Source organism: Sus scrofa, chromosome 1, assembly GCF_000003025.6.
Source record: "Sus scrofa isolate TJ Tabasco breed Duroc chromosome 1, Sscrofa11.1, whole genome shotgun sequence".
Classification (NCBI taxonomy): Eukaryota; Metazoa; Chordata; class Mammalia; order Artiodactyla; family Suidae; genus Sus; species Sus scrofa.
The window spans coordinates 139,565,159-139,591,098 of NC_010443.5; the positions used below are offsets into that span (position 1 = coordinate 139,565,159).

The following is a 25,940-nucleotide window of genomic DNA, read 5'->3' on the forward strand; positions in this document are numbered from 1 at the left end:
AGCTCCCTGGAAGTTCCAGCGGAAGGCCACGCCCTGTTCCTTTCCTGGTTACTGGTGGTTGCTGGCAGTCTTCAGTGTTCCATGACTTGTAGACCCATCATTCCAGCAACATGCTGTCCTCTCCCATGTCTTCGTGTTGTCTTCCCTCTGCACGTGTCTGCCTGTGTCTAATCCCCCTTTCATGAGGGCACCCATCATACTCGGGGAGCACCCATCTTAATGACCTCATTTTTTTTTTTATAATTTTTTTTATTTTCCCACTGTATAGCAAGGGGGTCAGGTTATCCTTACATGTATACATTACAATTACATTTTTCCCCCACCCTTTCTTCTGTTGCAACATGAGTATCTAGACAAAGTTCTCAATGCAATTCAGCAGGATCTCCTTGTAAATCTATTCTAAGTTGTGTCTGATAAGCCCAAGCTCCCGATCCCTCCCACTCCCTCCCCCTCCCATCAGGCAGCCACAAGTCTCTTCTCCAAGTCCATGATTTTCTCTTCTGAGGAGATGTTCATTTGTGCTGGATATTAGATTCCAGTTATAAGTGATATCATATGGTATTTATCTTTGTCTTTCTGGCTCATTTCACTCAGGATGAGATTCTCTAGTTCCATCCATGTTGCTGCAAATGGCATTATGTCATTCTTTTTTATGGCTGAGTAGTATTCCATTGTGTATATATACCACATCTTCCGAATCCAATCATCTGTTGATGGACATTTGGGTTGTTTCCATGTCCTGGCTATTGTGAATAGTGCTACAATGAACATGCGGGTGCACGTGTCTCTTTTAAGTAGAGTTTTGTCCGGATAGATGCCCAAGAGCGGGATTGCGGAATGACCTCATTTTTACTTGATTACCTCTATCAAGACCCTGTTTCTGAATAAGCTCAAATATGCTTATTTTGACATGCTGAGGATTCAATATATCTTTTGCCAGGACACAGTTCAGCCCATGACACCATCCTTGTGGCCGTCCAACTGCCATGGCTGCCGCATATGCTGAGATGGACAGCCGGTCAAGGTCTGGGCCCCTTCCCATCCTCCCACTCTCACCACTTCTCCCTCCTGAAAGCCTGTCCCTGCGAATGCAGAGACCTGAGCAGTGGATACCTGGAAGCCTCGTGTGAGGGCTTTCTCCTGGGACGAGGATGTTCTCATCTGCTGACCTCACCAGCACACGGAGGCTGAACGGGAGCCACCCTGTCCAGTGTGCTGATCCCCTGTCCAGCTGAACCCGTCACCCAGAACCTCCTCTGACAGTCTGGGCCCCCAGAGAATACTGGCAGATTTGAGATTTACCACCCTCATTGGCATCTGTGGAGAAACCCCTTCTGCAGTCAGACATCACTCATGTGACTTGGGATGTGTCTTCAGAGTCTATGCCTGGCTCTGCCACTCTGAGCATCTTCTTTTTTAGGTCCCTTTTCACTTGTTCTTCAGGCCTTTTCATGAGTTGCTTCCCTTCAGATTAGCCCTGGTGGTTTTGCAGCTCCTCTGGCATCTGGTGCCCTGACTGCTCCTTCACCTAGCGGATGGTGGCTCTTGTCTTCCTGGCTGGTTCTACAAGGAACCACCACCCAAGAAACTACATATCCACAAAAAGAAAGGCATGGGTTTTACGCGGGCCCAGGATTCGTGAATTTTAGAAGGTTCTATGTATTGCTCCCATTTTAACACGTGTGTCTTGGTTAAAGAGACTGATCCTGCTGACTGCCTTTGGTGTCCTGCTCTGCTGTCACTGAGCTCTAGTCTATCCCCTCAAGGGACAGTGGGTGCAGATCCTTCTTTGTGGGCTGCTTAGAGACCTAGTGAGGAGGAAACACTGGAACTAGCTCTGGTGAGGCTGTTCTCCAAATCACAGAGGCACACCCCTAGCACTGAATGGAGAACCATTCTCTGTGTCAGCTCAGAGCCCAGCTGCCAGCCCCACAGCTCTCAAGGTTAAAGCCAGGTTAAAAGCAATGTCATTTTCAGCCCTCCACTGAACAATTATATTCGTCAACCATAGGGTTGCACTGACAAAAAAGCATGAGAGATGTCACTGTAGCCCAGTGGCTCATCCACCATGGTATGTGTGTCTGGAAGCATCAAGCAGCATTACACAAAGGCAGGTAATTGCCCTCCTGGACCACAGCTTCTATCACAGGACAAGGAGACCTTCTTATTGCAGAGGTGCCCCCAAACGTCACTGTCTGTAATGAGCCAAATGCCCTTGAACTGGTCCTTGTCACCATCACTACCTCAGAAAACAAGTTCCTCAAGTCATCGCACAGTGCCTTCTGGGAGAGAGTATTTCCCTTCTCTTTGGCCCCAAATTGAAAGCGCTCATGCTTAAGAACCAAGAGAAGCACGTTTTCCATCCGTTGCCTTTGGACTGTATGTATCTTAGCCATGGCCCTGTTGAGTGGATGGCATCTCCACAGCCAGCTGTCTTTGATTTTGCAGTTCAGCGTGAATGGATTTAATTATACAATTGCTGGCTTCTCTCCCTCAGAACCTGGTTTATTGTGATCCTGCCCGAACTAAACACAAATAAATAATGAGGGCTTCGGGGCCTGCCCAGCTCAATTTCAATGTTAAGGGTACTGTGCACTCTTCATTTTTTCTTCCTCTCTGCCCCTTTGGAAGCACTTCAGCACCCTGGGGTGTCTGTGCACCAAAAGGAAGGTAGCTTTTGTAAATGCAACTTTTCAGACTAATGCAAGATCAGGTAGAAGTCTTACATGTTTTTCCAACCTCCATCCAGCCCAGGAGTCTTCTCACGAGCATGTCTGAATATGCAGTAGGTTATCCCATTCTCAGACTTCTGCTTTTTGCTACTTCTCCCCAGGGCTGGAGTTTCACAGATTTTAACCCTGCAGAAACTCTAGTGTAAGACTAGAAAGAGCTCAAGTTTAGGAACTGGTGGCATCTGCTTCCTCCTCTGCTTCGTGTCTGATCCTCCTCTTCTTCATGTCTGGGGAATTCTGTGGCACATTCAGATACTCACTTACTGATGATTTACTTTTGAGAAACAGCGCCCCTTAAAGAAGCACAGGTAAGCTTCCCTCCAGGTGTTCTCTCCTGGCTTTGTGGTCAACATCACATACTCTTAGTTCAGGAAAACCAAGAAAGCAGGGAGTTAGGGTGACAGGATGCCTGTGTAGCACCTCCACAGCTCTTCCCTTCAAGCTTTGAACTCCCCAAGCCTTGGTTCCAACTGTACCATCTGCTTCTTCCACCACCCAGTGCCCAGGTTCAGCGATGCCCCAGGTCACTGCTGCTGCCTGTGGGCACAGGTGAAGTAAGACAGCATCCTTGTTACATAACTTGGGCCAGGACACAGAGCCTTGTTGGGGGTGGGGGGACGAAAAGGGTAGTCTTTGCATCAGGGCTTGTGGGATTAGTAGGACTTAGATGGGAGGGGAGAGGGCCGTGAACTCCAACAGGGAGCAAGCCATCAGGGAGCTTCCCTTCTGCTTTGTCATGGTGGCAGGACAGAGCGCAAAGGCAGAGGCCAGCCCACCTGCAGATTCTGACATCCTTGAGTAACCTCGTGACACCCACAACTAAAAGGAGGCCAGCTCACATGTGTAAGCTTTTGCAAAACTCTCTTAGCTGCAGACCCACCAGCCTTGTGTTTCTTGCAGCCCCCAGAGCATGTAGAAGCCATTTGGCACATTGGCCAGTCAGTTACTGATAGCAGATACACACACACACACACACACACGCCTTCCTGTGAATTTCAGTATTGGGTCCACTTTCTGAGCCCTGTGGTTCATTTATGAATAGGCAGTTTCTGCACTTTAGTTGGCAGTGTGCCCTTGGTTTTGAATCCTCTGTTCTAAGACTAGGCCCATTTCCCCAGTTTCTTCTACTTAGAACAGGCTATTAACCCTAGAAGCCATCTGCCAGCAGGAGTACAGAGGCTATGGAGGAGACAGTGAGCCAGAAATCTGGAAGGTGTTTGGGGCAGATTGTAGAGGCGTGGGGCTGTCTGAGGAAGGAAGTTGTATCTTCTGCTGCAGGCAGGCTGGGATGGGAGAGGGTCGATGGGTTTTGAGCAGACCTTGTTGTTTTAGGATGATCGATCTGGTTAGAGGTGCTAATGGATGGATTTCTGGTCCCAGTGGCTTGTTTGTTTTCAGCACACAAACATTTATTGAGTGTCTGCTGCATGCTAGGCAGGTGCTGCACTTCACATACAGTCAGACAAGACCCAGCACTGGAGAGGCATGCTATCTGGGTTCCGGATGGCCTCACCACCTGCTGGATCAGGGGAGGAGGAGATGACCCTAGGGCTGAGTTAGTGTAGCATGACATCCGCAGGCAGATTGCTACAAGGGGAGTTGACCCTGGTAGGACCTGAGAAAGTACCACCTCCACCTTGACTTGCCCAATGCCCCACTTCTTATGCAGATCAGGGCTACAGCTCAGGAATCAGAGGACAAGGAGGATATGCAGGAGGAGGGTTGCCATTGTCAGAACAGAAACTTCTCGGCAAACCACCCAAGGATGTCTGATTGATTCATGTCACAATCACAACCTGAGTCATTCCTATAGTTGTATTTATTTTTGATGGCCCCGCAGAGTTTTATTTATAAGACTTTCAATAGACTCTTAAAGTTTGTTATTTAAATCCAAAACTAGCCTCATTTTCATCTTACATTTGACTGCCATTTGCTGCTCAGATCCAATCTGTTTGATACTGAGTGACCAAAATGGTGACATAGGGTGAGTGGGAAGAGTTAGCCTGCAGACTAGACACCTTGGCTCTCTGTCCAGCTGTCTGGCCCTGGCCCTGGGACCTGACTGTGTCTTTGAGGACCCAGGAAGTGGAGGCAGCCACACTCTTGGAGGACCTTCTTTGACTTGGCATTGCAAAGACTGGCATGGCTCCTAGATTGGCGCTCATGATTACCCCAAGGCTCCCCATACGTGGGAGGCCATTGGCCTTCTTAGCACCAAAAGCCATAAGTGATCTAGACATCATCTGGTCCAAACTGCTTATTTAACAGATTAAAACAAAGAGCAGTAAGGTGAAGGATGATACAACTGTGAACTGCAGAAGGATCAGGAAAAAAGCCCATATGGCTGGATTCAAATTGGAGGCATCAGAATGCACTCATGTTAAATACAGAGTTGTACTGGATCACTGGGCCAAGAATCAGTGACAGCCCAATAGCAATGAACACACCTAATACCCAGATCTTGGTTTCTAAATACCATTTTCTGCTAAAGGGAATCAGAGCAGATTCGAGGGCCAGGACTTGGAAAGCACCAGAGGAGACTCAAACATCTTGTTTTACCAGGAAGTAAGGGAGTACCCAAAACTAATAGGGATATGTCAGAGGAACACTGGAGCCCCCTGGATGGGACTCCCACTGGTCAAATTGGGGACTGCCTGAGCATGGAAATAAATCAAGATAATAATGAATTATAATACTTTGAATTTAAAAAGAATCCGTGAATCCATAGTGATATTTAAAAGGATTGAGGCAGCGCCCTTTTGCACAGAAGAATGAGAGATAACAAATGTAGAAGGAATGGTAGTTTTAGAAAAATTACTACTTTGTAACTGATCGTGTACTAATTAAGTCAGGCCAGGATCAACAGTGGATGCTGAAACCACTGGGTGAGCTGATGCAGTAACATAAGATGTTCACGGGTCTCAGAATATCACCTCACAGATTGTTAATTCACCACAGAGGAAAATGGAACTTTACAAAGGAGGGACCTGACAGATACCACCTTAAGCAAGGCAGCAGACTTGGCATCACTTTAGTGAAAAGCCTTACATCAGGGGCCCTCTGCTGGAATTTAACTGGTAGGACTCAACATTGAGATTCTTGCCAAAACTGCTTCAATGGAATCTTAACTGAATCAGTAGGAAACAACTGAGTTAATTCAGATAATGAGATAGTCACAAGACTAGAATGACTTGAAAACTTGGCAGTGCTAACATTGAAAAAGACCTAAAAAGGTAGGCACATTCTTCCAGATTAAAGAAAAGAGACATGACAACTAAATGTGATGTGTGATTCTTGTTGGGATCTTGGATTAGGACACAAAATAGTTATAAAAAGACATTTCCAGGATATTTCGGAATATTTGAACATAGACTGTGGATGTGATAATAGTGTATCAATGCCATTTCCTGAAAATGATAAATATATGGTTCTCCTGTAGGAAAATATTCTTATTCTTCAGAGACACCTGTTGAAATATCTGGGCATAAAGTGCCAGAATGGTTATAATTTACTTTCAAATGGCTCATGAAAAAATGAAAATGTGTGTGCGTTTGCTTGTATCTGTGTGTAGAGGAACAGGAGATAAAGCAAGAAGCCAAATGAGACAACATACTGGCAGTTGGTGAGTCTAAGTGAAGAGTATATGAATGGATAGGCATTGTGTCCTAGTTCAATTTTTCTACAGTTTTGAAGTTTAAAAACAAACAGACAAACAAAAACCTCTGAGGGGGAGTTCTCTTGCGGCGTAGTGGTTTAAGGATCCAGTGTTATCACTGAAGCAGCTCAGGTTGATGCTGTGGCATGGCTTTGATCCCTAGCCCAGGAACTTCCCCATGTTGAAGGTGTGGCCATAAATAAATAAGTAGGGAAACAATAATAATAAAAACAGGTCTACATCAATAGCTTGACTTGTCTGAGGAAAAAAAAAAGAAAAGCAACTGAGACTAAAGCTCCATTCTCATGACCCAAAATCCAGTACACCATCCAGGTGAATGGAGAAAGACAGGCAGAGACAATCCCTCTTCTCCTTGGTTCAGAGAGTAGACCTTGAGAGGATGTAGTAGACCCAGCCTTTCCAATCCCAGCAAGTTAGCTAAGGAGATAACGAGAAGGAACACATTGCCCCCTAGTGGCCAGATAAGGAAGTTGGTCTGCTGCTGCCAATTTTGAAAGCAAACTTACCTCCTGTTATTGGTGTCTTTCCCTGTCTGTCTGGTTGTTAGATTTGCCTGTTAGTAAAGCAGTAATTTTTGTTTCTCTAGTTTTCTGATATGGATTTCTGGTTGCTTTAGAGAAACAAGTCAAAAATCCAATTTCCTTTCCCCAGAAACCTAATTGAACCCCCAATTTTTTGATAATCAAAAAGAGAAAAAAGCTTTGCCCATGCAAATTTGACCAGATCTCTTTTCCCACATATTCCAGCAAACTCTTGGCCTTTATGACCCAATCCAATAAAAAAAGCAAAGGAGACATATTCAGAGCTTGCTGTTCCTTGCATTTTGTCAGAGGAGTAGAGAATCTTTATTGTGGATAAAGGGAAGCCTTGGGTGTGCCCAGACTAGAAGCTGTTGATGGGGAAGCTGGAGGCAGCTAACCAGAAGAGGATATCCTAGGTGAAGGGTTAGGGGAGCTCATTTGGCTTTCCTTGTTATTCTAAGTTGAAAGCAGGGACAAGATTAGGGAGACTGTCACTTATCAATCGAGTCCTGGCCATTTGGGGCCAGTTGTTATAGAAGTTATTGTTTAGCTTCCTGGATTGTTACTAGACATTGCAGTATGGCTTCTGCAAGTCTGGCTTCCTGGACTATTTATTATTGATAAGGGGGTCAGTTTCCTGGCAGGTTGCTGCATGTTGTGGCTCAGAGTTCTCATTTTTATATACAGTCTGTCCATTATCTGTATATTCAGTCTCTCTCTCTGGAGGCAGCCCATCCACAAAGCACCCAGTTGGGTGTAAAGCGGCTGCAGGCGGCAACTGCTCTAGTTACAGGGAAGAGAGCCCTGAAGGGAGGTAAGAAGTCCCAGATTTGGGTCTCAGCCTTCTTCTCCAGTCTGTGAGGCTCCTCCAAACTAGGGTGGCCTTGCCTGTACAGAGCAGAGGCCATTCCTGCTTTGTTTCCTACCTGGCTCTCATCAGCCCTGAAAGGGGTGACACTAAGCTCACATGCTCCCTCTAGAGGCTGGAGAGTAAGTAGCTGCAGCTGTGCAGAGATCACCTTGGGGATGCAGGTGCATGACAAATAGGTACCTCCTCCTGTCCACAGGGTCCCAGCCTCTTGGGACTCCACTGAGACGAGCAGATAGACTCTCACGTGAATAATCATTCATCCCAAGCCTGCACGGACCCTGGGCTTATCGCCAGTATGTGCCTTTCCGCTTTCTCCAATATCCAGGCTCTTCATGTGAAATGGTCCCACCTCAAGCTGCCCTGGGTGGATCTGGACTGGCTCATCGACATCTCCTGCCAGATCACGGAGCTGGACCTTTCTGCCAACTGCCTGGCATCCCTCCCCTCGGTCATCCCCTGGGGACTGATCAACCTCCGGAAGCTGAACCTCTCAGACAACCACCTGGGGGAGCTGCCCAGCGTGCAGTCATCGGACGAAATCATCTGTTCCAGGTGGGCCCCTGCCCTGCAGCCCCTGGCGTGAGAACCGGAACCTGGCCACTCTCCCCATCCTCCTGTGATCATGCTCCCTGATTGTGGTTGGTGCCTTTGAAAACAGATTTTTCAGCTAAAATGGGAGGAGAGTGTTCTGCCCAGCCTTAGGCAAGCTCTTGGGCATGAAGTCCCGCCTCCTTTCCAGGTGAACCTTAGAGGTCTAGCGGGATGGTTTGTCCACTGGCTGGCGGCCACGCAAGCCTGCTTACCCGAGATGTCAGTCACACAGGAATCAGGGGAGGGGAGCTGGCAGAAACCAGGGGGCCCAAAGACCCCAGCTCTTGGTCCACCTCCGAGCGAAATGAGTGGGCAGGGCCTCAGAGAAACCGAATCCCTCAGAACTCTGGCAGTAGGCTGACGGTGTAGGCAGCCCCCATCTCCTTGTCAGGGAGGCCTTGGGAAGAGGACCAAGCCTCCTGGTGAGGCTGCGTGGGGAGGGGGAGGACCTCCCCCTGCATGATGCATACCTACCTGCAAGGCCTCATTCCAGGTGGTATTTGAGCTGATTGCTTTTTTTCTTTTCTTTCTTTTTTTTGTTTTGTTTTGTTTTGTTTTTTAGGGCTGCACCTGCGGCATATGGAGGTTCCCAGGCTAGGGGTCGAATCAGCCACAGCAACACAGGATCCGAGCCACATCTGTGACCCACGCCACAGCTCACGGTGATGCCGGATCCTTAACCCACTGCGAGAGGTCAGGGATCAAACCGTCATCCTCATGGATACTATTTGGGTTTGTAACCTGCTGAGCCACAACTGAAATGCCAAGGATTTGAGCTGATTTCAAAAGCTGAGGCTTAAGTGACATAAGAATGTCAGAAAGGGCTTAGGGTCAGCAATAACCCCTGGGAAAGAAGCCTGGACACAAAATTTAACCTAGTGCCATGGAGTTGGGGGGGGTCCTTAACCAGGGCAGCCTTGAGGGTCCAAAAGGCTAAAAGCACAGCTCTGTGGGTTCCCAGCAGCATCCAGGCCACCAGCTCCTTCTGCTAACACATATGTGAGAAAGGTTTTCGTCCCTGTTGGTCAATGAGACCCGGCTTCACCAAAGAGAGGCTTGGTTTACTTTGTCTCCACAGGCCATAGTGACAGGAATGCAGTGAATAAACATGATATCTGCTGCATTTTCAATGCATACTCTTTAACCTTTTGCAAGGAGAAAAAGAGAGATGCTTTCAGAGAAGTGTAACTGTGAGGCTTTCCCTCTTTCTTCTGGTGCCTTCACTTCCTTCTTCTCCAGGCTCCTGGAAATTGACATTTCCAGCAACAAGTTGTCCTACCTCCCACTGGGATTCCTGCACCTCTCCAAACTTCAGAAACTGACAGCTTCAAAAAATTATTTGGAAAAATTGTTCGAAGAAGAAAGTGGTATGTTGTCATCATCAGTAACCTGACTTCCTTTGTCATTTTCTTCTTTTGTTTTAAAGTTTTATTGCTGTTGTGATCATTGCTGCTGCACAACAAAGTGATTCAGTGAGACATATACACACGTCCATTCTCTTTGAGATTCTTTTCCCACATAGAATATCACAGAATATAATCTCTGTGTTATACAGCAGGTGGAGTTCTCTATGCTATGCAGCAGGTCCCCCATTGGCCAATCGTTCAATAAACCTCAGTGTGCATGTGCCAATCCCCAAACCCTGTCATTTTCTTCTGGACTGGGATATTTCCACCAACTCATCCTCTTTTTTTCGCCCCTTAGCCACGAACTGGATTGGTTTACGGAAGCTACAGGAACTCGATATTTCTGACAATAAATTGACAGAACTCCCCGCACTTTTCCTTCATGCTTTCAAGTCACTCAGTTGTCTGAATGTCTCCAGAAATAATCTGAAAGTGTTTCCAGATGCCTGGGCCTGCCCTTTGGTTAGTATCTTACCAGAATTCATGAAGGGACCAGTCAGTTCCATGTCCACATGCACCTCAAGGAGCTGGGTGCCCTGGCACACTGCCTCCCCTCAGCGGCCACCCAGATCTGTCCCTGTGTTAGACCCAAGCTGTGTCACTCAGCATCCAGCGACTGAGGGTCTCAGGCAGGTAACTCCCCCAAGGGCCAGCCCACCTGGCTCTGGGGTTGAGATTCACACTGTATTACACCCAGAGGACTTTCCAGTGGTCGGCCTTGCACGTTGGGCACAGGATGAGTTCTGTCCAAAACAGCAGGGTCTTTCTTTTAGGACAGCTGTAAAATAAAAATAAAAAAGAAGGCATGGTCTGCATCCCTAGAGCTGCCCATTAAATGGTGTTTTTATTTCTTGGGAAGTTTGCTTGTTTAAACAGAACGGGGTAAAGAATACTTGTGTTTTATTGCTGGCTGTTGGTTTTCTTTTTTTTTTTTTTTTTTTTTTTTCCTTTTGTCTTTTTAGGGCTACACCTGCAGCGTATGGAAGTTCCAAGGCTACGGACCCAATTGGAGCTGTAGCTGCTGGCCTACACCCCAGCCACAGCAACATCACATCTGAGTCACGCCTTTGACGTACACCACGGCTCATGGCCACGCCGGATCCTTAACTCACTGAGAGAAGCCAGGGATCAAACCCACATCCTCATGGATACTAGTCAGGTTCTTAACTCGCTGAGCCACAATGGGAACTCTGATTGCTGTTGGTTTTAACAGCAAAGATGGAAATTCTCCATCCCTGGCCCTAACAGTTCTGGTTTAAACATATGTGTGTCAGCAACTGGCTCCCCTCCAGATAAACTGTCTCATTATTTCCAAGGACAATGGGCCAGATGTTCTGGAGGGAAGGGAAAGGACCGTGAGCCACATTGGTCTCCCCGTCCCCATCTCATCCTTGGAGCAGGGACAAGAAAATTGGACAAGGACAGTCTGTAGCCTCTTAACTAACTGAATAGTATTTATTGCAAAGCTGTATTGTCATGGTCTTGTTTTCCACATTAAATTTGGAAACAGTCTCAGAGACGCCGCAGCGTTTAAAAAGCTCATTAATATCCTCTTTCTCGTCATCCTCCTAGAAATGTTGCAAAGCATCCAAAAATGCCCTGGAGTCTCTACCAGACAAAATGGCTGTGTTTTGGAAGAACCACCTTAAGGATGTGGACTTCTCAGAAAATGCACTCAAAGAAGTTCCCCTGGGACTTTTTCAGCTTGATGTAAGTCTGACAGCACTTTATTTCTCGTTTTCAGCCTTAGTAAGAAAAATCAGTCCACACACACCACGGTGTGCTGCTTCTGAGCTTCCGAGGCAAAAACAAGAAGTTGAAAGAAAAGTTAAACTCTCAAAAATGTGCACAGTTGTGTGCAAAGATTGAGAGGAAATGTGCACAATGGAAACAGCTCTGGGGGGGCAGTGGATGATGGATTTTCATCCTCCAGCACTTTCTTGAATGTTGACAGTTGTAAGCACAGCCCAGATGCCTCTCTAGCTCTCTCTCTTGCAGGCTCTTGGGATGGGCCCCCCAGGACTGCTGGTGCATGAAGCCCAGGCAGTACTGCAGGGCGGGGCCCTCTTGTCCCTGCCTCCCTCCCCGGAGGTGACAGAACTGGAATTCCTGGTCATGAATTCAGGAAGTGCCATTGGGTGTGTGGGTGGCTACGGGGGGTGGGGGGGGGAGATGGGAGGAAGCTGGGGGGGTAGGGAGGCACTGCTGCCTTCTTACCTTAGGTTGTTTGCAGATCTGGCAACCCCCAATGGCAACCTTTCAAGACAGAGCATGGATCCTTTTTCACCACTTGGTCCCCAAATGGGAAACCCTTCACTGCCCTGAAGGCATCAATGTCGGGCCAGCAGAGAGTGTGCAGCTGAGGCCAGTCACCTTCAGTGTCGCTGCTGCCACCTGGCCCCTGTCCAGGGTGTCACGCAGGCTGGCCCAAGGAGGCGCCATGCTGTGTCCCCCTCCTGTGGTAACTCGATGGCCTCTAGGGCCTTCAGACTCAGCTGCTCTTCCCAGGACAGGTCCACAAATAATTGTTACTCTTAAGAAGTCTCAAGAAGTTCCCATTGTTGTTCAGCAGGTTAAGGACCTGAAGGCTCTGTGAGGATGCACGTTCCATCCCTGGCCTCGATCAGAGGGTTAAGAATCCAGTGTTGCCACAAGCTGTGGTGTAGGTTGCAGATGTAGCTCAGATCCAATGTTGCTTAGGCTGTGGTATAGGCTGGCAGCTGCAGCTCCATTTCAACCCCTGACTCAGGAACTTATATATGCTGCTATTTAAATAAATAAATAAATAAATAAATAAATAAATAAATAAATAAATAAATAAATAAAAATAAAACCTTAGTTCTGAGAAGTACTTAGACTCCTTTCATTCTGGAGTAATTGCCTCCCATTGATCTGGAGGGAAGGCGCTTCTATAATTGTCCATCTGCTCTGCTTGCTATAATTTCATGAGTTTTAAGGGACCCTGAAGCGCCTGTGCTGCTGGAATCTTTGTGACAGTGAGTGGGTTATCATCGTGTGACTGCTCTTTGCAGGGAACCGATTTTCCCTCAGTTCTGCCTCCCTGTTGGTGTTTGACGTCATCTTTGCCTCTCTCTCCCTCTGTCCAGGCCCTTCTGTTCTTGAAGTTACAGGGAAACCAGCTGGTGGCGCTGCCACCTCAAGAGAAGTGGACCTGCAGACAACTCAAAACCCTGGATCTCTCCAAAAACCAATTTGGCAAGTAAGCAGAGGTCTTTGTCCTCGGCAAGGTCTCACATGTGTGTAAACACAGCCGACAGACCCCTGGGGTGGTGTCTCTACGAGCCTGCCGGGCAGCCAGGACACAGTGCCACAGGCCCGGCAGCTCAGAGCTCAGGCATGTGCTTCCCACAGTCTGAGTGGTCCTTCGGGTTGGTTTCTCCTGGGGCCTCTCTCCTTGGTGTGGAGATGGCCACCTTCTCCCTGTGTCCTCATGTGGTCTTCCCTCTGTGTGTCTGTGTCCTGATCTCCCCTTATAATAAGGACACCAGCCATCCTGGATTAGGAACCCCCTTTTGACCTTGTTTTGATGAACTCTTTAAAGGCCTGTCTCCAAATTCAGTCCCCTTCTGAGGTTCTGGGGGCTGGGACTTCTGCACATGAATCTGGACGTCAGAGGGACACGATTTACCCCATAACAGTGTCCTCCCATTTCTAATTTTTAAAGGCTCCTGGAGAATCTCATTTTAGCCTCCCCTGTCATGCTAGTCACAAGTTTTTGCCAAGGGAGTTCCCTGGTAGTCTATAGATTAGGACTTGATACTTTCATGACTGCAACCCAGGTTCAGTGCCTGGTCTGAGAAGTGACATCCCACAGCAAACTGCTGCATACTGTGACACTACCCCCCCAGAAAAAAATTAAATTAAAAATAAATTTTAAAATTTTCTTTAGGAGTTTCCATTGTGGCTCAGTGGTTAACAAACCCGACTAGTATCCATGAGGATGCAGGTTCAATCCTGGGCCTTGCTTAGTGGGTTAAGGATCCAGCGTTGCCATGAGCTGTGGTATATAGGTCACAGACATGGCTCGGATCTGGCGTTGCTGTGGCTGTGGTGTAGGCCAAGAGTTGTAGCTCCGATTTGACCCCTAGCCCTGAGAACTTCCATATGCTGCAGATGCAGCCCTAAAAAGACAAAAAATAAAAATAAAATGAAATGAAATAAAATGGAAGGGTTCTTAGTACAGGGGCCTCTGTCCCCATGGAAATAGGCTACACCACCCTCCAGCAGGTAGGTGTGTTCACCAACCCAGAAGCTCATCAAAAAATAAAAATAAAATTTAAAAAAAGTTTTTTGCCAATCACTAACTAATGTTTATGTAGATGGAATAAAAAGTACCTTTCAAGGTCTTCTAATAAAAGAGGAAATCCTGGGGAGGAGCTCAGCTGGCCCTTGGGGTGGGGAGATCCAACACACACTCACACACACACACACACACACACACACACACACACACACTTATTTGCTAAGAGCCACTTCTGTAGCATCTCAGCGGAACTTAATCCAGTGAACGTCATGACACCACAGACCACTAGAATGGGTGTTCCTGCCAGGCACAGAAACACTTGCACCTGCCTGAGCTGGAAAAACTCAGGAATTGAAACCACCAGTCCTTCTGCCAGCATTAGATCACCTTCTCTGCGTGTTTTCTTCCCAAAAGAATTCTGAGCACAACTGTCCAGTTAGTAGGCACTGGCTCTCCATGCTTACATGTCAGCAGCAGGGGCCCAAACAAGCTGCTCATGGATTTTTCTCCTTCTCTCTGCCTGGCACTATATAGTCACAGCTAAAACAGGAATGTCTTTGCCATGCTTTCCTCAAATTTTGACCTTTCTCCCCTTACAGAAATGAAGATGGACTTAAAACAAAGCGAATTTCCTTTTTCACCACCAGAGGCCGCCAGCGTTCAGGGACAGAGACAGGTGTGTGAGTCAGGGCTGGGGGATGAGACAGCTGGCAGAACCCTGCCGCTGCTCCCCACCTGAGGTGGGTGAGGATGGCCCTCCCATTGGGCTTTCTCCTGCAGTTCCCAGTGCGGATGCCAGAGATGTCCATGCTTGAAGTATCATGCCTGTGGCTAATGTCACATGGATGGCCTGCAAGGGTCCTGAAACCCCCCTTCCTGTTTACAGTCCCATAGACCAGTAGGTACTGTGTGTAGATGGCCTGCTGCTTGTGAGGACTGCCATGGAGACCTTACATGTGTCAGGCTTTCTTTAATCATCACAATGTGACATATGGGTTGTGGTTTCCCATTTTGCAGATGAGGAAACTAAGCCTCCTGGACTTCTTCAGTTCAGGCTTCCATAACAAAATACCACTGACTGGGGGAGCCAAACAACAGAAATGTATTTTCTCACTGTTCTGGAGGCTGATGTCCAAGATCAGGGTGCGTGGGCAGTTTCTAGGGAGGGCAGTCTTCCTGGTTTACAGACAGCTGCCTTCTCGCTGTGTTGTCGCAGGACAGAGAGAGAGAGAGAGCCCTCTAGTCTCTCTTCTCAGAAGGGCACTAACCCCATCATCAGGGCCCCACCCACATGACCTCATCTGAACCTGATCACCTCCCAAAGACCCCGTCTCCTAATAGCATCACTTTGGGGGTCAGGGCTTCCACGCATGGATGTGAAGGAACATAATTCAGTCTGATAGCACAGGGCTTGACTGATGTGGTCACATGGCTACTCAGTGAAGAGCCAGGTTTCAGCCAACACTATGGGATCCAGTGCTGGGGCCCAGGGGCAGCGCTGTGAAGGCCTCACGGCCACACTGTGGCATCTTGTGAGGTCCACATGGGAACAGAGCCACCCTTGGTCCTGCAGGCCGTCCTGGTTGGTCTGAGATTCCGGAGGGGCTTGAGGTCACACACCAAACTCAGCAGAAACAGAACTTTTCTGTTTGCACTGGTCACACAACAAGGCCAGTTCAGCAGAGGCTATTTCCAGGAAAACAGTTCTTTTCGTTCATTATCTTTTGTAAGGGGCGGGGGAGGGGGGGCGGTGCAGGTCTGTCCTTCAAGTTCAACCACCAGCCCTCTTTTTTTAACCTGAAAGCCAGGACTTCTAAAGCTGTTAATGCTCACAGATAAGTCCTTCTGGATGCTGCCCCTTAGAACAGGAACTGATATTTAGGTCGTTTTAATGTAATATAACGTTCTTCTTTGACTTGATCGATCTATGTTGACAGGCACTCTGTAAGTGTTGTTAGAGTGAGGTGTGGATAAGAAGCACCACAGAGGCCAAGACACATTTGCAAGAGATGAACTAAATAGTGGGCCCACCCATTGCCCGTTTTTGATGAACTGGTGTGTATACATATGAGAAGCATATGTCAGTCACGTATGGATGTGTTACATATCATTGAAAAAGTAACACATCATCAGTAGAACAGAAAAGGGTCCAAAAATAGACCTAATATAGGAATTTAATATATGACAAAGAGGACATTTCAATTTAGTGTGGAAAAAATGTTTTATCATTTTAATAAATAGTGTTGGTTTAACTGCCTATCAAGCTGGAAGGGGGAAAACACACCAGCGGCTGCCCTGCCTTACATCAATTACAAAATTTCATGTCAATAGCCCCTTGGAGTGTAAAAGAAAAAGAACATTTAAGAGAATGGATGTATAAATTGGGGGTGAGAAGACCTTTAAAAGCTAGGTGGGAAATCCAGAAGTCATTTAAAAAAAAAAAAAAAAAGACCTAAATCTTGGGCTTTGTAAAAATGGAAAGCTTTGTTCAGTAAAAGACATCATAAACAAAAGTCGTAATGCAAACAGACGAAGAAGAAATATTTTCAACACAAACTGTTGCAACATAAATTGGCTTAAGTCCCTAATATACAAAGACAGCTTACAAATTGATTTTTTTTTAAAAAAAAAGTCAGCCGAATAGGCAGAAACTGGGCAATAGATATAAACAGTTCACAGGAAAGGAAGTCCAGATGGCCCAGAAAGAAACAGAAAAGCCCTGAACCTCGCTACTAGGGAAATGCAGTTTGGAATTTCATAACCAATCCTTTTCAAAACAAAGGGCCTTAGGGCTTTGGAAATTGAGTCCAGATATAGGGATTTCACTTGGAAGGAAGGAGAAATAAACAGTTTTTTCTCATTGGTGCCCAAATGGGTAGATGGGCATGCAAAGAGCTGCTGGTGTGGACCTTGGCTGCACCTCCACCGCTGGGTCGAGCTGAACCAAGCCTCGTGCGTGGGGGTTGACTGGAAAGATGTCTCCAGTCTAGAAATGCAGACCTTGCAGATGTGCACAAGAAGATAGCCCAACACCCTGCAGGACCTGCAGCTTTCTCAAGGAACCTCCAAAGTATAAGGCCAAAGGTACACAGTAAAAGTGTGATGGAAAGTTCCCACAGTGGCACAGTGGGTTAAGAATCTGACTGCAGTGGCTCAGGTCACTGCAGAGGCATGAGTTCCATCCCCAGCCAGGTACAGTGGGTTAAATTATCCAGCATTGCTGCCGCTATGGCATAGGTTGCAGCTGCAGCTTGGATTTAATCCCTGACCCAGGAACTTCCGTATGTTGTGGGTACGGCCATTTAAAAAAAAAAAGAAAGAGAAGAAAGAAAAGTGTGATAACATGTGCCCGGGTTCTGGAAAATAGCCTTTTTAGTGGCCCACAGGAGCAAGTCTGGGGCTAGGGGAAGAGCCACTGCTCTGGGCGTTTCCCTGACAGTGGTGGATTGCACTGCACTGGGCCTTGGTGCGTGACAAGGGCCTCTTGATTTTTTTCAATTCCTTCTAGAAAGTTGAGGCCCACACTTGTGTGAAAGCCCTCTGTGAATGCTTTTCCTCAGCAGGGCTCTTCTTTCGAGCTGTTGACCTCGAGTGAGGGATTATCTATAAAAGATAACTTGTTTGCAGATGGGTAGTAAAACTCCACATAGATTTATGTACATTTAAGTAGTCATGTTGGCGCAGTGGCCACATCCAAAAATAATTTGGACGGCCATTTTTACCATAAAATTGAGACTATCCAAGTCATAAATAACTTATGAATAAATAATTACAGTTCATAAATACCTCGAGCTGTGCTCTGCCCAGCCCAGTTTCCATTCTGGGCCAGTCTATGACAGGTGTTGCCTCTGTTTGCAATATAAGTTCCTTCTTCCATCCGCCCATTACTTTAAGAGGCTTCGTAAACACCAAGGCGAAACTTTAAAATTGGAAAGCACACAGGCCAGGTGTTCAGAACACGTTCTCTGGGAAGAAAGTGAGCCTTTTTCTTTCCTTTTTTTTTTCTTTTTTAGCTTTTTAGGGCCACACCTGCGGCATATGGAGGTTCCCTGGCTAGGGTTCAAATTGGAGCTGTAGCCACTGGCCCACACCACGACCACTGCAACGTGGGATCTGAGCCACATCTGTGACCTACACCACAGGTCACGGCAATGCCAGATCCTTAACCTACTGAGCGAGGCCAGCGATCGAACCTGCGTCCTCATGAATACTAGTCAGATTTATCTCCCCTGAGCCACAACAGGAACTCCAAGTGAGCCTTTATTATGCTTGATAGTCTTTCCATGTGAAATAGAGCAGGCTAAAGTTGATCATTCTTCTTTATTGAAAAGAAAAAAAGGCTTTTTGAACATTTTCTTATAGAACAAGGTTGAATACAAAGCCGTCTTTAAAAGCCTGTCGCACCTTTATTTCCATAGGGGCCACAGCACTGAGTCCCATGACTATGGAGCTGGCTGGGCAGATTTTCTGGGCTTCAGTATTGGTATTCCGTTATTGTCTCCCCAAGAACACACTCTGGTGCCAGGGTACCCCGTTACCATTGAGACAGCAGCTACATGTGCGGAGAAAAGCCAGAGTTAAGGGGGAAGCTGTGGTTGAGGGTCGATGCAGCAAAGCATCGTTACAGCCCCACAGAAGAACCCAAGCTTCTCTCTCTCTCTCTCCCTCCCCCCTTCCCTCCCCCCTCCTTCCCTCCCTCCCATCCAACCCTCAGTTCCGTGGCTGTGTGTTTCTGGACCCTCCCCACCAGCATTCTCGATGTGCTCACCGCGCTGCCGTGGGAACAGCAGATGTGACGTGATTCTAATAGTAATCTCACAGTAGCCTAATTAATAAAGTCACTTAAATACTAGAGCCTTGTCCTGTTTTCCAGAGACTACCATCTTAGGAAGCACAAAAACCAAGCCTGTGTTACTGTTTTTCACTTAACTAGCATTTTTGAATTGAAAAAGTAATACCTGCCTAAGGTAAACAAAATTTTTGAACCGCACAAAGGACGTGGAGCAAATATTTGGTCTGAGTAATTCCTTCTACAGGGATAACTGTGGGATTTCATGGGTCTCTGGTAGCAATTGTATCTGACATACATTATAACATATACCTACATAGGTGCACGCACGTGCACGTGTGTGTATAAACATGCCTGTAACAGCATGTAACATGTACCTGTGTGGATGTGCACGTGTGGTATGTGTGCCACACGTTTCCTAACACGTGGGTCACATGTTACAAATGCATGTAACATCTTCTGTGTATAAAATGTGTATCACATTTTCTAACATGTGCATGCACATAACTTCACATGACATGCACATGTGTGCACACATGTACATAACAGAGCATGTGTGTGTTCATGTTATGTGTGCGCACACATGAATATAACATACATAATGCATGGGAGGTGTTTGATCATGTGTCTGCACACGTTTTGTGGTGCACAAATTTACCAATAGCTCTTGAGTATCACTTCATACCCAAGTATGTAGATCTACCCCCAGCTCTGTAATCATTGTACATTTTCTCACTATTCACTTAACCAGCTCCCTGGGGAGGGGGCAGGGGGCATGGAAGCTGCCTAGATTCTACCTTTGCTATCACAAAGTGTGTCCCTGAGTGTCCTTGTCCTCACATCTTTGCCACACATGAAATGAGCATCTTATCCTGATGGACTTGCCAAAATGCCCTCCAAAGTTTGTACCAGTCTAAGCGCCTATCTGGCCTTGGCGCCATGACCATGAAAGTCCAGAATTGTTTGCAAACTGACAGTCTGCTTTGCCATTTCTTTGCAGCATGTGTGCTGGAATTCCCAGCCTTCCTGAGTGAGTCTTTGGAAGTCCTGTGTCTGAACGACAATCACCTGGACGCAGTCCCACCCTCGGTTTGCCTACTGAAGAGCTTATCAGAACTCTACCTGGGAAAGTAAGTACATGGCCAGAGCAGCAGTGCCGCCTCCACTGGCCCAGGGAAGCAGAATGTCCTTGTATAAAGCATCTGAGGACACGGTACCAAAGCCAAGGGAAACATCCATCTATGTACCAAGAAGCAGTGGTAGGATTTTCAGAGCCAGGATTAGTCAAAGAGGTGGGGGAGGGGAAAGCAGGGATTGTGATGCAATGATGCCCTTTTGGCAATTTCACCTGGTTTTAATGAACTGCTCAATCATTCACCTTTTCATGTATTGAGTAACTACTGCCAGGCATGGCCCCGGGGGTCCAGACAGTGTGTAAAACGATGAAAATATGAACGAATTCAGGTTACCTTGCCTTTTCAAGAAGACGTAGTGTTCATCTTGATGGTGGTGTAATTCACTGAAGAGATGGGAAAGTTGGGGAAGGGGACCCAGGGCGAAGCCTCCAGGATTTGCAGAAGACAGAGCTGCTATTTGGACCACTGGCTTCCCAGGGAGAAAGTCTTTGGAATTAGCATTTAAATGGATTGCTTGGAACCAGGGCCCAAGGTGTTGGGCTTGGGGTGCAGGTTGTCGGTGGCCCCCACAGGCCCCAGAGACTGACGGGCTGCTGTGTGTGTGTGTCCTCCTATGGTTTGTATGTGTGTCTGTGTGTATGCGTGTATTTCCTCCTGTGGTGTGTGTGTGCCCTCAGCAATCCTGGCCTCCGAGAGCTCCCTCCCGAGCTGGGGCAACTGGGCAACCTCTGGCAGTTGGACATTGAAGACCTGAATGTCAACAACGTGCCTGCGGAGATCAGAAAAGAAGGTAGGGTTTCCTCAGCAGCACCACCTTGGGAAGATGCTCAAGTCCAGTTGTTAAACAGCTGGGGGCCCACAGAGCCCACCTCCAGCTCCTGTGTTTGGGAAGACGCTAGAAAGTTATCCTGAACTCAGTGATTGCTGTGGACCGTTGTACTGCAGTTGACCATGTGATTAAACTACCTCTGACCCTGTAGGCAGCAAGGATGCTGTCTGTAGGTCCTTGACCTTTAAATTTCACTTTTGGAGTGATTCGTATCACATCGTCCCTCCAGAGACCCAGTGGTCTTCTCAGCTCACCCCACTGGAACATACAGACAGGACTTTGTTTCCTGAGAGGCGCGAGCGTGATCCCACCCATATGTCAGCCCCTGTCCCCTTCCCCTCCCCCACTTATTCTGCACAGGCCCCAAAGCCATGCTGTCTTACCTGCGTGCTCAGCTGCGGAAGGCGGAAAAGTGTAAGCAGATGAAGATGGTCATCGTGGGTCCTCCTCGTCAGGGCAAGTCCACCCTCCTGGAGATCTTACAGACGGGGAGGGCCCCCCAGGTGGCGCACGGCGAGGCCACCATCAGGACTACCAAATGGGAGCTCCAGAGGCCGGCTGGCTCAAGAGCTAAGGTCAAGGACGGTCGGCGTGCAGAGTCCCTGTGGGAGGGAGGGAGCTTCTAGGGCCCCTTCTCCCTCCTCTCCAGAGAGCCCAGGATTTTCTCAGGCTCGTGTCTGAGAACCAGGATAATTACAGGAGTCACTATGTGGTGGTTCCAACCAACTCCTGCCAAGGGCAGTGAATAATTTCTTAATATATCCTTGTAAATTTTCTATTATAGTGAAGTTGAGGTTCTAGGCCAGTGCTTCTTAATCATGGGAGATGGTTAAATTTCTTTGATGATCTTTTAAGGACAGCAGCACCAGGCCTCGCCACCCCTGGCCCCAAAGATTGTGATTCAAATGGCCCAGGGCCAGGCATTTCCCCAGGGCTAAGAATGAACTACCCTGGCAGGAGTGAGACATCGGCATGGCGCCTAAGGGAGGTTGAAAGGCTACCAGTCCCAGAAGGAATGCGCTGTCCTCCTCGACACGTGCTTTCAACTCAGGTTCTGAAAAGTCAAGTTTTTAAGTCCCATTTCAAATGAGTCCTTCAGTGAACCTATTAAAATCGTCTTGCCCTTGAATAAGAGAAAAGAACCTGTGGAATACTGCTGGGAGGGGCTAGAGCAGGGTCCTGAGCCACTTCTCCCAGCCCAGGGGGTGAACACATGCCAGTGATGCCTCCCTTGTCTCTTGCCAAATTTGTGGGTACAGGTAGTCATGCAGGGATGCAGGGGCAAGGAGACTATATGTGGAAAACCCAGGGGCCTTGGATCAGAGGCTGTACAATTATCCCCATAGCATTTAGCGCAGGGCTGGCTAGAGACCAGTTCTGTTGCAGTCTTTCACACAAAATTTCTTTCCAAGTCAGGGAAATCCAATTCAAGTCATTTGGCATTTAAGTTGAGTGTATGTTTTTAACACAGACTCAGAAACTTCCCCTCCAAAGAATGGAGACCTGTGGAGTTCCATTCTGGCACAATGGGTTAAGGATCCAGCATTGTCCCTGCAGCAACTCAGGTCACTGTTCTGGCTCGGGTTCCATCCCTGGCCTGGAAACTTCCACATGCCATGGGTGTGGCCCAGAAACAAAAAACAAAACAAGAACAAACAAACAAAGAGAGGAGACCTACCCATTAGGGCCAGAACAGTCAAATCATCACTGCCTCCCCCCCAAGCCCAAACACCCCAGGAGCAAACCTAGGAAAGTAACTAGAATCTTTGGATTCTCTCCTGCTTTTCTAAGCAGTTATTCCATGTCACTTGCTTCCAGCTGTTCTTTAGCAAATGGTTGACCAAGGCCTGAGGGGGTTTTCATTTTTCTTGACCTTTGGCCCCACTTCCTTTCCGCCATCATTCAAGTCCCCCACCCCCGCCCCTTTCACTGAAGGACAACCACCTGCTCTTATGAACGCTCCTAACTCACTGTGAGGCTGGGCAGTCAGCCAGTTTAGACCAGCTGTCCGTTTTCATCTTTATACCAGAAAAGCAGGTCAGCGCACTATGTCTTGGAGGCCAAACTGCAGCCTTAGCTGCTCAGGCCAGACTCTGACCTCATATACAATAGAGGCACCGCCGTTTACCCAGCCTTTCCCCTCAGCCCAACAGCTAGTCTTTTGTTCGATTCCCACGTCAGGCCTATTTCCCATCATCCGTGGTGGGTGCTGCCCTCTGACCTGCACGGTTTGGAGGTCCATCTCCTTGGCCTTGGCCTTGGCCTCACTGGGATGGAGGTTAAGCCTTGGTGTGAGCATTGACGTCAGCCCTAGGCTTCCTGCAGCAGGATGTCTCCTAAATGTCTGCAGCCGAGGTGGAGACAATGCTTTCAATGTTCCAGATGCCTCTACCCATGGAAGCCAGCCGTCTGGGGCCCCCTGCTCCCTGAGAAGTAGATAGAAGCCCCTAGCAGCCCACTTCCAAGCCGTGGGGCCCCTTTCCCTCCCTTGGATGGCTGGCTCCCGAGACAAACAGCAGGGCGGGCCATGCTTTTCCATGGCTCTGCCTTTTCAGGCCCCCATGTACAATGTTCAGAGTGATGCATTATGTCATTTTGATAAATTGGCTAAAACCCCGGTTGCTAAAATGTATCCCTGTCACTGCCTTGTTGCTCAAGTAGGTTGAGTCCGTGGAGTTCAACGTCTGGGACATTGGCGGCCCTGCCAGCATGGCCACCGTCAACCAGTGCTTCTTCACGGACAAGGCTCTGTATGTGGTGGTCTGGAACCTGGCACTGGGGGAAGAGGCTGTGGCCAACCTCCAGTTCTGGCTTCTCAACATTGAGGTGAGAAAGTGCCAGCCCTTCAGGTCACAGTCCTCCGGGCATTGCAGGCATTGCTAAAAAGCGGCTGGATGGGATTGTTAGAAAGAAAAGCTTTGTACTTGGTTGGGCTGTCACAGCATCATAGGCCACCGTGAAGCACTTAAGCCCTCCTTGGCTGCATGGTTGGTGGTGCTCTTGTACTTTTCTGCTTCCTTCAATTTAAGAGCCCTGTATCTTGGATTCAGAAGGAAGACAGGGCTCCCTCTGCCAGTGTGCAGGCCAGTGCCCCAGAAGCTGAGGCCCCCTCTGAAGGGATCAGGGATCTAGGCCCCAGGAATGTGCCCCCCAGGCCCTCGCAGTTTACAGAGGGGTGCATAGAGTGAGGGGTCATGGCTGGGGGCCCCGGGCATCCAGAGTCCACACAGTCTCCACCTGGGGAACTGTTCCAGCGAAGGGAGCTGGTGCTCAGCATGGGGTTCTCTCTCACAGGCCAAGGCCCCAAACGCCGTGGTGCTGGTTGTCGGAACACACTTGGACCTAATCGAAACCAAATTCCGCGTGGAGAGGATCGCCACGCTGCGCGCCTACGTGCTGGCTCTCTGCCGCTCGCCCTCCGGCTCCAGGGCCACTGGCTTTCCGGACATCACCTTCAAACACTTACAGTGCGTGCCCCGTGGCCTCCCACTGGCCCCTCCCTTGTCCATCTTCCCAGAGACACCTGGGCTCTGTCCATAGAGGGCTCCTGAGCCAGGGGCTGCACGGAGGGTGGCAGCTCAGCCCCCAGACTAGACACCGCTGGGGGGAAGGGGGAGGCGCTTCCAGAGGACTTTCTGGGCAGGGCTGGAGACCCTCTGTGTGCTTTCTTTCCCAGTCTCCCCACCCTGGGGCCAGTGCTGAGTGTGCATAGCCCCAGTGGCACCAGGAGATAAGACACTGGAACCCCATCCATCACATTTGTTGATCGAGAACAGACCCCAGGTGTGGACCTGGTCCTCTCTTTGGGTCTGCGTGGTCCTGGCATGGGGGAGGTTTAGGACCGGCCCGTGCTAGTGGGACCCATGTCCTGGGCTTGTCCTTGGATTCTCACAACAGCTCTGCAGGTTAGGTATGGGGGTTGTTGTGCCCACTTTGCAGATGATGGAAACAGTGCCTCTTGGATTCCCTCACTCTGGGTGAAGTATCATGAACACTGGTGTGCTGGCTCTGGGTCAGAAACCTGGGCCTGGCCTTTCCAGCTTGTGTCCTTGGGGGCCACCCTGTGCCTGCATGTCTCGATTTCCTCCTCTGAAAAATGGGAACATTGAGGAGACGGACTAAAACGGTGCATTGTAGCGCTGCCAGCACCACACCTTACCTAGTAAGGCCTCAGTAGATGTCTCCATGTCCATCTTTCATGAGCTTTCTCAACTTGCCAGTGTTTGGAATGAAACACTTGGGAAACCGAAGTTATCGCAGTGCTTGTCCAAGAGGGGAGGTGTGCTGATAAGCGCTCTTCTTTTTTGCACTGACAGCGAGCTTTCCTGTAAGAGCCTGGAAGGTCAGGAAGGGCTGCGGCAGCTCATTTTCCAGGTCACGTGCAACATGAAGGACGTGGGTAGCACCATCGGCTGCCAGCGACTGGCAGGGAGGCTGGTGGGTACCTCCCTCAGCTGCTTGAAGCCAGCAGGGCCTGCTTCCCATTTGCCTGAGCATCTGCACCTCCCTCTCTTCCTCCTGTAAGACGCGTGAGCTGTGTATGCTCGTCGTCAGGCTCCATGGTCCCCATGTGAGCAGTTTTTTGGGGGGTGGGGGGCGTGATTGGAAACAGTAAGGTCTCTGGAGGGCGTCAGGTGAGGCCAGGCTGCCAGGCTCCCCTCGGGACCTGAGGGCTCAGCCTTGCCCACCTGTCCCAGATCCCCAGGAGCTACCTGGGCCTCCAAGAGGCCGTGCTGGCGGAGCAGCAGCGTCGCAGCCGGAGCGATGACGTGCAGTACCTGACAGACAGGCAGCTGGAGCAGCTGGTGGAGCAGATGCCCGACAACGACATCAAGGACTACGAGGACCTGCAGTCCGGTGGGTGGGCTGGGAGGGCAAGCGCCCAGGCAGGCAGAGGGGCTCAGGCGGGTACCCACAGGCAGAGGCCCGGGGCCCTGACGAGGGGCACTCCAATTTTTCACTGCTTTGCACATGTCTGGAAATGACAGCAAAGACACTCCCTGTATTGATTTGGGGTCACAAGTCAATTTTAATGGGTAAGCGGATTTGCAAAGATGGAATCCATGAATAACGGAGATTGGCACGTTGGCAAGAGTGACAGGATGCCTCTGAGAAGGCGTGATGG

General features: G+C 48.7%; 1 protein-coding gene across 4 annotated transcripts in view; it reads left to right on the plus strand.

Moving 5' to 3' along the window:
• Positions 1-25,940, plus strand: part of LRRK1 (leucine rich repeat kinase 1) — a 130,484-nt gene that overhangs the window by 71,033 nt on the left and 33,511 nt on the right. For all 4 annotated transcript variants that reach the window (XM_021098586.1, XM_021098597.1, XM_021098590.1 and 1 more), the window contains 13 exons: positions 8,126-8,352; positions 9,631-9,758; positions 10,096-10,259; positions 11,370-11,507; positions 12,905-13,017; positions 14,661-14,737; positions 19,851-19,980; positions 20,664-20,776; positions 21,176-21,390; positions 23,477-23,641; positions 24,110-24,282; positions 25,132-25,252; positions 25,513-25,672. In XM_021098586.1, coding sequence (XP_020954245.1) covers positions 8,126-8,352; positions 9,631-9,758; positions 10,096-10,259; positions 11,370-11,507; positions 12,905-13,017; positions 14,661-14,737; positions 19,851-19,980; positions 20,664-20,776; positions 21,176-21,390; positions 23,477-23,641; positions 24,110-24,282; positions 25,132-25,252; positions 25,513-25,672 — 1,924 coding nt within the window. The remainder of the gene's footprint in view (positions 1-8,125; positions 8,353-9,630; positions 9,759-10,095; positions 10,260-11,369; positions 11,508-12,904; positions 13,018-14,660; positions 14,738-19,850; positions 19,981-20,663; positions 20,777-21,175; positions 21,391-23,476; positions 23,642-24,109; positions 24,283-25,131; positions 25,253-25,512; positions 25,673-25,940) is intronic.